Raw genomic sequence first — 12118 nt, forward strand, 5'->3', positions numbered from 1 at the left:
CCTTTCAGGTGGATGGATTATCTTGGCAAAGGAGAAATGCTCACCAACAGGGATATGAACAAATTTGAGAGAAATAAGCTTTTTGTGCATATGGAAAGTTTCTGGGATATTTTATTGAATCTCATCAAAACACTTCACATGTTGCATTCATATTTTTGTTCAGTATATATGATCAACAGTAGTGTGGCAGCTGACAGGAAGTTGTGCTGGAGATCAGTTGTTTAAATAGGCACGAAGAATACTTGCTTAATAATGGTGATGCTTTTTAAATTTATTTAACCTTTATTCAACTAGCTAGACAAGTCAGTTAAGAACAAATTCTTATTTACAATAACAGCCTACCCCGGACGACGCTGGGCCAATTGTTCCACCCTATGGGACTCCCAATCACAGCTGGATGTGATGCAGCCTGGATTCAAACCAGGGACTGCAGTGATGCCTCTTGCACTGATATGCAGTGCCTTAGACTGCTGCGCCACTCGGGAGCCGTGCTCCATTAAAACCATATCTGATGACTGATGTGTACAATACACTTGATAATATGTAAACAGTACAGAACACCGATGAGACTAATGAGTTAGTCCTTTACCTTTATTACTGCATGTGTCACATATAAGATATAATAAACAACTCTAAAAAGCAAACTATTTACATCTTACTAAAGGTTTACCATCTGATATACACTGAGTGTACAAAACATTATGAACACCTGCTTTTTCCATGACAGACTGACCAGGTGAAAGCTATGATTCCTTATGGATGTCAAATTCACTTCAATCAGTGTAGATGAAGGGGAGGAGACAGGTTAAAGAAGGGTTTTGAAAGCCTTGAGACAATTCAAACATGGATTGTGTATGTGTGCCATTCAGAGGGTGAATGGGAAAGATTGAAGTGCCTTTGAACAGGGTATGGTCATAGGTGCCAGGCGCACCGGTTTGTGTCAAGAACTGCAAGCTGCTGGGTTTTTCAGTGTGATTCAAGAATGACCCACTACCCAAAGGACATCCAGCCAACTTCACACAACTGTGGGAAACATTGGAGTCAACGTGGGCCAGCATGCCTGTGGAATGCTTTCAACACCTTGTAGAGTCCATGTCCTGACTCGACCGTTCTGAGGGCAAAAGGGTGAGAGGGTGCAACTCAGTATTAGGAAGGTGTTCCTAATGCTAGGCACACTCAGTGTACATATATAACGTGTTTGGAAGAGAGGCAGGCATCCACTGGCAATGTATAATACAGAGTCAGAAAGTTGAAGGCGTGACAATCTTATACATCAAATGGCAACAACTGTAGAAATAACTGAAAATGCATATTTTGAGAAAGTAGTCCCCAGAAACGTGTCCATGGGTCTCAAATGGCACCATATTCCCTACATAGTATTGTACTAAGTAATGAATTCAACATACTAGTGTAGATGAGCCAAGGCAAGCCCTTAGGTTCAGTGATGCACAAATGAAGAGATGGGTAGAAGGAGGGTGGAAGGTATGGGTGGGTGGCAGAATGGAGGGGTGGGGGTAAATGAGATTAGCATGTGAGAAGATGTTATGTTCTCACCACAACAGTAACAGCAGGCCGTTACCAAACACATTCCTCTTTCACCCCTGCCCTCACTCCATCCCCCCAATCCCTCGTTCTCGCTCTCCTGTAGCCCCTCATTCCTTCCTGAGTAGATTGTCTGTGAATGCATGGACATTGTACTGTTCTGGGGAGAGTGATAGGATCTTACAATGCCTGGATAGGTATTAAGTATCAGCTAGCCACATCATGTTACAACAATCTGGTGCCCGATGGCACAGTTGATGTGGCACGCAACCATTGGTTGATGAACGTAACATCTGAGCAGGGGAACACAACCATAGACTCATGGCTTGGTTGCTGATGGCAGTGTCCTGGGTCGTGTTCATTAGGCACAAAATGGAAGAAAAAGGACAGAAACAGGGAGGACTACCTGGACTTGTCCAATAACAGAAGTTAATTTACTTTTTCTGTGTCTTACTGAACACAACCCTGGTGGCGGTTTTTGCAGAGCGACAAAATTGACCAGCATAGAACTTGATGCTCACTAGTGGTCAACGTCCCAAATGGCACCCTATTCCCTACATCAAAAGTACATCACTATATAGGATACCCAAGTCAGTTGCACAACTGAATGCATTCAACTGAAATGTGTCTTCATCATTTAACCCAACCCCTCTGAATCAGAGAGGTGCTGGGGGGCTGCCTTAATCGACATCAACAGCGCCCGGGGAGCAGTTGTTGTTTGGGGTTGCTACATAGCTCAAGGGCAGAACAGCAGATTTTTCCACCTTTGGGATTCAAACCTTTCGGTTACTGGCACAATGCTCTTAACCACTAGGCTACCTACTGCCAATTGGGACGCAGCCAATGAACCAGCTGGTGCCATCTAGTCTAGTCGCTGAAGCGTTTGCGGGAGGCGATCCGCGCCCGGTTGGAGCGTCTGATGTTGGTCTTGGTATCTCGGCAGGGCTGGCAGATGAAGACTTCAGGAACATGGGTGCGGCGGATCTTAGCGCAGGACAGGTGCACCCAGGTGCCACACTCACTACACTCTATCATGGGCCGACCCGCAAATGGCTTCAGGCAGAAACAGGTGATCAGGTCCCACGAGTCGTCCTCATCTGAGAAAAGAGAAATAGAAGAGAGACGTTATATTAAACACAGTCTCTGTTTTAAACTATCAATGATGGTTGTAAGATAGTGATGAGGTAATGAGTGAGTGTGTCCAAAACTGCACCCTGTTCCCTATTACTTTTGACCAGAGCCCTACTAGGGTCCTGGTCAAAAGTAGTTCATTATATAGGGAAAATGGGCCCTGGTCAAAATGTATACAAGAGGAGAGCATGCCATTTGGGATGCTTCTTTAGTCTCAGGTGGGGTTCCTCTACTCACCCTCCATCTTGCGGTTGTCTGCAGATGTGTCCTCTCCATCGCTCCCTCCCTGGTCTGTCTGGTAGTTACTCCCTCCATGGTCCCGGTCCTGGTCGGGGCTGCTTCCCTCCTCTGTGTGGTAGCCTGTCTCTTGGTCTTCAGCTAGCTGACCTCTGAACCTCCTGTCCATCACCATCCTTAGGATATCTGACCTCTGACCCCTGTCTATGCCTCCTTCACTCCCAGACCCCTCCCAGCTCTCCCGTGACCCCTTCTCTTCCTTTCTTCTCTTTTTTTCTCTGTCTCCCAGCTTGTGAGGACTGCTCCTCTCCGTCTCACAGCTTGTCATTGTCATGTCAACTGGCTGCTCTGTCACTTCCTGTTCCAGTTCTTCACTTCCTTTCTTCTGAGGGAAAGCGTCGCTCGTCTTCCCAGCCGACCCGTTGGGGTCTGGTGTGTCTGTCTGACCGTTGTTGGTCTTGTTCCTGTGGTCAGACAGAGAGCTGCTGGGGGTGGCTTCAGGGAAGAGTTGAGTCAGGAAAGATTGGGGAAGTTTACAGTCATGGTCACGTTTGGAAACCATCAGAGAATGTGTTTTGTTGTCAGTAGGACAGCTGTTGTGGTTGGTCCATCCAGACTGGGGCAGATGCTGCTCATGGATCTCTGGCGTTTTGCTGACCGTTGATCTAGTGGCAGCCTGTTCCGTATTGGGAGACTTGGCACTTTCTCCTCTAGGCTTCTTCTCCCCCTGACCAGGCCCGACTGGCTTCTTGTCTGACCTCTTCACCTCGTTCCCTTCCTCCTTCCGGCCCCGAGCAGAGGAGCCACAGTCTGAGGTAGGAGAGGACTGGTAGGCCCATGGACTGGTACTCTGGCTGGTGCTGCAGGGGTTGCTGTCCCTGGGCTTGCTCTCACTACACCACCACTCCTACATCACCATGGAAACACAACAGCAGAACTAGAGACATCATTCAACAGAAATATACTGAACAAAAATATAAAAACGGAACATGCAACAATTTAAACGATTTTACTGAGTTACAGTTCATATAAGGAAATCAGTCAATTGAAATAAATTCATTAGGCCCTAATCTATGGATTTCACATGACTGGGCATTGGTCACAGATACCTTAAAAAAAGGTAAGGGTGTGGATCAGAAATCCAGTCAGTATCTGGTGTGAGCACCATTTGCCTCATGCAGCGTAACACATCTCCTTCACATAGTTGATCAGGCTGTTGATTGTGGCCCATGGAATGTTGTCCCACTCTTTTTCAATGTCTGTGCGAAGTTGCTGGATATTGGTGGGAACGCGAACACACTGTCATACACGTCGACCCAAATCATCCAAAACGTGATCAATGGGTGAGAATGCTAGCCACGGAAGAACTGAGACATTTTCAGCTTCCATAATTGTGTACAGATCCCTGCGACATGGGGCTGTGCATTATCATGCTGAAACAGGAGGTGATGGCGCCGGGTGGACTTACTGCCAAATTCCCTAAAACAACATTGGAGGCGGCTTATGGTAGAGAAATGAACATTGAATTCTCTGGTAACAGCTCTGGTGGACTTTCCTGCAGTCAGCATGCCAGTTGCATGCTCCCTCAAAACTTGATGTGTGGCATTGTGTTGTATGACAAAACTGCTCATTTTAGAGTGGCCTTTCATTGTCTCCAGCACAAAGTGCACCTGTGTAATGATCATGCTGTTTAATCATCTTCTTGATATGCCACACGTGTCAGGTGGATTGGATTATCTTGGCAAAGGAGACATGCTCACTAACATGGATGTAAACAAATTTGCATACAACATTTTGGGGATATTTTATTTCTGCTATGAAACATGGCACCAACACTTTAAATGTTGCGTTTATATATTGTTTTCAATGTAGAAACAATAAGACATCAATTAATTACAAGAGCAATTTGGTGTTAATAAGCTACATCTCAGTCTTGAACAGGAGAAAACTGTGTTTTATCAACCTACCTCTGTTTGATAGGGGATGTATCCAGCATAGGCCAACACAAAGGTGCAAAACTGGTTGAAGTCTTCCACAGTGCGTTTTCTCTTTCTCTGCGGGAAAAAAACAAGCCTTGTTATTATAGACCATTAATAACCACATAAATGTGCAGAGTCCCTCCAATCCATGCAACTGGCCTGTAGCGCCAGGTAGGCAGATTGGGCACATTTGAGACCATTCCATTGGGACCATTCCATTGAGAGCAAACTGTCTGTCTACTCTGTGCACCCAGCGAGCTGAAACAAACGCACCTAAGTGCAATAGTAAACTGCCGTGAGCCAAAGCACGGGAGGCGGTCACACCGACCAACCAACCAGTTGTAGGCTAGCCTACACTTTGTTTGGTCGACAACATCAAGACAGTTAAGTAACAGACAAACCCGCTGTGTGAAAGCAGGCATCATAGTAATGATACAATGATTGCCAACTGATTTAGAACATTAGGGCCCACGCCTTTTGAAATGTAAACGTTAATTACCTGGATAGATGGTGGGCTCTTAGCTTGATCGGTTAAAGAATCTGTTTGTGGTATAGTTTAAGCTAATTTATGCAAATATTTATAGCTAATCAAGATTTTGTTACATTAAATGAGGATAGCCTGAACATTATAAAGTTGGTTTGGCGTGTCTAGCTTGAAAGGTTCAAGAGTTGAGGTTGGTGAGTTATTTTATGCTAATTTAGACATTTATGTAGCTATAGTTGATAAAGATTTTAAAGAATTTTAAATTAGGATAGCCTGAACATTTTAAAGTTGGTCTTATAGCTTAATTGGCAAAGGAGCAGGACCATTTTGAATAGCTACCTCTGTAGTCCTATGGTTCTCATTCAAACCCATGTTAATTTATGCAAATCTTAAAAATGGTTATAGGTGAAAAAGTATCAATATGAAACTAAAAAAATAATATGTTTAGGAAGGTCATACAAAACATGATGCATTTATTTCAAAAGAACATAATAGCATGTTTTGAGTTGTATTTAGCTGTGCTTTATAGCAGAGGCTATGAAATCAACTTTTTATATTCCCTTGCCCTACCACAGTCAACACATATTTTACAGTAAAAATGTAATGGAAAAAAGAAAGGATATTTATTGCTGATTGTCACCAGTACTCACATGAGGAACGCAACGGTATGGAGCCTCAGTCTAGGAAAAAGTAATACTTTGTCTGTTTCAATCTGCACCATTTGTAGAGTTGTTTGGCAAAAATAGGTTAACTAAAAACCTTGAAATCTGCTCTTTCCGACAGGGTATAGCAATCAAAATGACTGACCTGCATGGACCTCTGTAGACTGAAATGGAAGTGCTATTTCGTAAGCCCCGGTCCCTTTTCCAATGCGCTGGTGCACTTGTCATCAGCCTCTTCATAATCAATTGATAACATTGTCACCCATCAGACTATTGGCAATTTAATATTTATTATTATAATATTTCAAATTAGTTTCAATATAGTTTAGGTGTAGTTTGGATGGGCTAGATGGGCAGTCAACTGTTGTCTTAGTCAGAAAATACACTATAATCTTATTTTAGTATTTACAGTCTATGCACTTCTGGATCAATCAATTCATTTGTCTAATTACAATTTACATTTGGTGTCCTTGTGACCCATTTTAACAAAATAAATGCATTCATTTAGCAATGTATTGTTTATTATGGAATATTTACACAATTGAAATAACTGACTCGTGACCATTCTAGTAGTTATGGATTTCCGGAGCGCTGACTGTTAATATTTTTATTTTATTTTAATAGGCAAGTCAGTTAAGAACAAAATCTTATTTTCAAAGACGGCCTAGGGTTAACTGCCTTTGTTCAGGGGCAGAACGACAGCTTTTTTATTTTTTTTACCTCGTCAACTTGGGGATTCGATCTCGCAACCTTTTGGTTTACCACCAGGCTACCTTCCGCCCCTTAGCAGTTTAAGCGCTAGAGCGAGTGGAATAATAATAACAATATGATTATATAAGACACCTAGAGTTGTGCTTTGAAACAACCCACAACTTTAGGCTAAGATTGTCAAAATAAACTTTCAAAAGGCCTGGCACCGGAAGGACAAAATGGACAGCCCTTCAAAAACGTGAAGCCAAATAGCCTACAACGCATGAAAAATGTAGCCTAGCGAATATTGCATAGACCTGTGTTGATATACATAGGCTATTGCAACACTGTTGCAACTCGATTGGACATTATGTATAACTTAATAGCAACATTGTATCGAGTGTGTAAAGCCGGGGCTAATGGGGGAGGGGAGGAAACGAGGGCTGAAACAGACTGTAGGTGCACCTAGAACAGAAACACTGACAACTATGCCGGTCTCGATAGTTTCTCGGCGCGCCAAAGGTAGACTAGTCGTCATTTCAACAAAACAACTGTTCGTGTATAGACTGGCTAGCCGTATTGTCATGATCATCCCATCCGGGATTTGACAGTCAGGAGAAGAAAAAAATCAACTTCATGTCTGTCTCTACACCGGGGTCGCCTGCATAGGAAGTGATCGACGCATAACGAGACAAACACTGTTCCCCATATCAATCAAATAATCCTCTACTGACCTTAAGTAATTGTATCTAAAGATGGCGACGAAGATGTAATTTCATCGTAACATGATTGCTGGGCGGTCACCAGAGAAACATGACAGTGGGTTAGACTGTTGAAGTAAGCTTGTAACATGTAACCTTCGCTTCTCAAAATAGTTTCTCTAAATTAGAGAGCTTGATCAGATGGCATCCTAGTCTACTCAAGGATACATTTGTTATTAACTTAAAGTTGCGATTGCAAATCAATGAGCGGAGTGCCAAATATTTCAGCGACACAATAGAATTCCTCCTGACATGGCTTCTGTAGTCTAGCCTAGGCTAAACACACGATGCTGCGCAGGAAAAAAAATAAGTTGTCAACGTTTTCTGGACACCCAATAAACTAGGTCACGTTTCACACGAAATGCAAATAAAAGAGCATCCATCTTCGTCGATGCTTTTTTCACTGACCATCATTTAAAGGTGTTTGATTCATTAGGCTACGCGGAAAGAACGTTGTCGTATCCAAGTCGCGCGCCCTGGACACGCCACAACAAGCTTGCAACCTACACGGAAACTTGTTTGTTCTTACCACTTTGGAAAACATTTACCAACAATGTAGGCTAATAAACCATACATACCTGGGTTAACATTGTTGTATGTCTCTAAATCAAATGCAAACAAAATGCTGAGGGTGAGGTCTTGTCCTCCTTGCTCTGCTGTAGCCTTGTCCTGATGATTTTCAATCGACGAAATTGGGTATTTTAGGAAAACAAATCTCGATGTTTTACTTACAGCAACACGTTCGTTACAACAGACAACAATCAGCTACTAGACATTCTAGCATTGTCAGCAACGATGTTGTTTGATTCACAAAATGTTTAATGATAAACCATGGAACAGCTGTCCTAGAATGAAGACAGAGCGAAAATGTACTGTTCTTTGGTAGTCTCTCTACAAACAATTGTCTTTGTCGCTGCCGCGCAAGCTGTCCTATGATATAAAAAGCAACGAAAAGTACACTGACTCCTGACGGTGGGAGATCCGCGAAACGATCACATTCTATTAGTGACATCAGTCCACGGAGCAGGACAGGACCGCTTTAACTCAAAAGAGGAGGGTAACTCCCGTTTCGTAGATGGTTGAACGAATACTATCTAAAATAACTATTGGAGTATAAGAAATATGCGATATAAATTGTAGCACAATATTATAACACATTTGCATGACGCAACTAAAAACAAAACTCACTACATATAGCGTATCATTTGTGGAACACCCCTTTCCAGTCAGATAGTTGAGTCCGCCCGTCATCTAGTAAGACGCTGAACGGGAGGATATATTATCATATCTCCCGCGAAAAGTCGGCAACTGTTCATGGAGCACAGGTGCCCTCATTCAATTTGAACTGATTTGAAGTTGCATGTTTTTAACTTTGAGAAAGTCACTATGTGAGCCATGTAAAATAGTTAGCCTTCTGCGCAAGTATTTACAAATATTTCAAAAATACAACATGGTGTTTGGCTAGACAAGCCTACTCTGGCACAAAAACATTCCATAGTCTACCAGTAGAGGGTGTTGTAACACTTGTTACCTGGGACAGTAGGCTCTCACTGTCTCACTTTTAAATAGTGAATGCAGGCCTAGCCCACTTACACTGAAAATAAAGACAGAGTTCTTTAATAGATACCATTCTAGAGTTATTTAATAGATCCTGCCCGCAATAGATGACATGTCAACTGCCTTGGTCAGGTGATCGGACATGTCCAGAAACAACCAAGGCAAGTCTGTGGGTCAGAAGACTCAGAAACCTCTACTGTTACTTTGAACCCAAATAGCATTCTTGAGAATAGAAAATGTTTTAAATAAATACACTGCTCAAAAAAATAAAGGGAACACTTAAACAACACAATGTAACTCCAAGTCAATCACACTTCTGTGAAATCAAACTGTCCACTTAGGAAGCAACACTGATTGACAATACATTTCACATGCTGTTGTGCAAATGGAATAGACAACAGGTGGAAATTATAGGCAATTAGCAAGACAACCCCAATAAAGGAGTGGTTCTGCAGGTGGGGACCACAGGCAACTTCTCAGTTCCTATGCTTCCTGGCTGATGTTTTGGTCACTTTTGAATGCTGGCGGTGCTTTCACTCTAGTGGTAGCATGAGACGGAGTCTACAACCCACACAAGTGGCTCAGGTAGTGCAGCTCATCCAGGATGGCACATCAATGCGAGCTGTGGCAAGAAGGTTTGCTGTGTCTGTCAACGTAGTGTCCAGAGCATGGAGGCGCTACCAGGAGACAGGCCAGTACATCAGGAGACGTGGAAGAGGCCGTAGGAGGGCAACAACCCAGCAGCAGGACCGCTACCTCCGCCTTTGTGCAAGGAGGAGCACTGCCAGAGCCCTGCAAAATGACCTCCAGTAGGCCACAAATGTGCATGTGTCTGCTCAAACGGTCAGAAACAGACTCCATGAGGGTGGTATGAGGGCCCGACGTCCACAGGTGGGGGTTGTGCTTACAGCCCAACACCGTGCAGGACGTTTGGCATTTGCCAGAGAACACCAAGATTGGCAAATTCGCCACTGGCACCCTGTGCTCTTCACAGATGAAAGCAGGTTCACACTGAGCACATGTGACAGACGTGACAGAGTCTGGAGACGCCGTGGAGAACATTCTGCTGCCTGCAACATCCTCCAGCATGACCGGTTTGGCGGTGGGTCAGTCATGGTGTTGGATGGCATTTCTTTGGGGGGCCGCACAGCCCTCCATGTGCTCGCCAGAGGTAGCCTGACTGCCATTAGGTACTGAGATGAGATCCTCAGACCCCTTGTGAGACCATATGCTGGTGCGGTTGGCCCTGGGTTCCTCCTAATGCAAGACAATGCTAGACCTCATGTGGCTGGAGTGTGTCAGCAGTTCCTGCAAGAGGAAGGCATTGATGCTATGCACTGGCCCGCCCGTTTCCCAGACCTGAATCCAATTGAGCACATCTGGGACATCATGTCTCGCTCCATCCACCAACGCCACGTTGCACCACAGACTGTCCAGATGTTGGCGGATGCTTTAGTCCAGGTCTGTGAGGAGATCCCTCAGGAGACCATCCGCCACCTCATCAGGAGTATGCCCAGGCATTGTAGGGAGGTCATACAAGCACGTGGAGGCCACACACACTACTGAGCCTCATTTTGACTTGTTTTAAGGACATTACATCAAAGTTGGATCAGCCTGTAGTGTGGTTTTCCACTTTAATTTTGAGTGTGACTCCAAATCCAGACCTCCATGGGTTGATAAATTTGATTTCCATTGATCGTTTTTGTGTGATTTTGTTGTCAGCACATTCAACTATGTAAAGAAAAAAGTATTTAATAAGAATATTTCATTCATTCAGATCTAGGATGTGTTATTTTAGTGTTCCCTTTCTTTTTTTGAGCAGTGTATATAAACATAAAATGTGATAAAACTAATAAATAGTTGAGATGACTAAACATAATTTCTTTCATTAATGTGGAGTGCAACTTTTAGTCCCAGTGTGTGTGTGTGTGTGTGTGTGTGTGTGTGTGTATATCAGGCCACATCGCGTATGCACTCGTGTGTGTGTGTGTGTGTGTGCTACGTGTCCCTCCCCAGGGGTCTCTGTATCTGTTGAAGCTTATGACCTGACAGTGAAACGCTGTCAGGGGGAGTGGCATTGGTGTCACTTCCCCAACCATTGTGGTACACTGACTTCATCAGTGATCTCATCAAGTGAGTAATCTCCTCCCAGGATGTAGAGTCGGTTGGCCACACCCACGGCACCTGCGTTGAACCCGGTATACTCAAATGACACCTGGGAAACAGAACACTGGTACAGACACCTGGGAAACAGAACACTGGTCAATATATCAACATCACCTCTGAAGTTTCTGAATGGATTTGACATACAGTATGTATCTGACCCAGATCTAGGGTTTATTCCAAATGGCACCATATTCACTTTATAGTGCAATACTTTTGACCATGGCCCATAGGGCTTTGGTCAAAAGTAGGGCATAGGGTAGGGTGTAATTTGGGTTACCCCTGATGTAGTGTACCTGTAGGAAAGAGATGAGCTGGAACAACATGTCTATGTTTTCATTGGTGACTACTATCTCTCCAGAGTGAAATAAGTCCAGGTAGCAGCGTACGGCTGGTTACCCAGGGTACCATCCCATCCCCACACTCACGCATTTTCAACTCAAACATGGCCCTGCAGACAGAGAACCGTTAGAGCAAACGCACACATAAACGCACACACACACCAACCTGAAGATGTTGCTGCAGGCTGCCAGGACACAGGGGAAGGTCTGTTCCTGGACTGTTACAGTGAAGTCAAACAGCAGGCCTCTCTCTCTGAACGATCTGAGCATGCCCAGGAACTGCTGGCTGTGAGCCTCTGACACACATAGCTCAGACCTGTGATCCAGAATATAGGGAATACCGTAGGGAACGTAGTCGGTTCCCTCGGACTGGGAGTTGGATCCCTCAGACCGTGGATCCATGATCGCTCCAGAGCCCGGGACAGAATCACAAAAATGTTATTATCACTTTTATGTTCTAAGGTTGTATATTATGCAAACTAGGGGCATCAACTGAATGAGAAGAGGAGGACAGGTAGAGGATGATGAGGTGGAGGAGGAGAGAAGGAAGAGGAGAGGAGGAGAACGAATG

General features: G+C 44.1%; 1 protein-coding gene across 2 annotated transcripts; it reads right to left on the reverse strand.

Moving 5' to 3' along the window:
• Positions 1-1059: 1059 nt before the first annotated feature.
• On the reverse strand, positions 1060-8752 carry LOC112234009 (PHD finger protein 13). 2 transcript variants are annotated; one of them, XM_024401979.2, is made up of 4 exons: positions 8675-8752; positions 4878-4964; positions 2911-3817; positions 1060-2639 (listed from the first exon to the last, which is right to left on the reverse strand). In XM_024401979.2, exons 1-4 carry the CDS (start codon positions 8735-8737, stop codon positions 2410-2412), a joined length of 1287 nt encoding a protein of 428 aa, XP_024257747.1. In that variant the 5' UTR covers positions 8738-8752; the 3' UTR covers positions 1060-2409. The 2 variants fall into 2 exon arrangements, with proteins under 2 accessions (XP_024257747.1, XP_024257748.1); XM_024401980.2 differs by lacking the exon at positions 8675-8752 and adding an exon at positions 8065-8573 and having other exon boundaries at positions 1061-2639.
• Between the last annotated feature and the right edge of the window lie 3366 nt (positions 8753-12118).

Source organism: Oncorhynchus tshawytscha, linkage group LG13 (genome assembly GCF_018296145.1).
Source record: "Oncorhynchus tshawytscha isolate Ot180627B linkage group LG13, Otsh_v2.0, whole genome shotgun sequence".
NCBI lineage: Eukaryota > Metazoa > Chordata > Actinopteri > Salmoniformes > Salmonidae > Oncorhynchus > Oncorhynchus tshawytscha.

Excerpts from the sequence above, each read along its gene's own strand:
- LOC112234009 (XM_024401979.2), bottom strand. The coding sequence starts at position 8,737 with ATGACGGGCGGACTCAACTATCTGACTGGAAAGGGGTGTTCCACAAAT. Across the intron at positions 4,965-8,674 it reads CAAATGATACGCTATATGTA|AGAAAGAGAAAACGCACTGT; the intron begins GTGAGTTTTGTT and ends TTTTTCCCGCAG. Across the intron at positions 2,640-2,910 it reads AGACAACCGCAAGATGGAGG|ATGAGGACGACTCGTGGGAC; the intron begins GTGAGTAGAGGA and ends CTCTTTTCTCAG.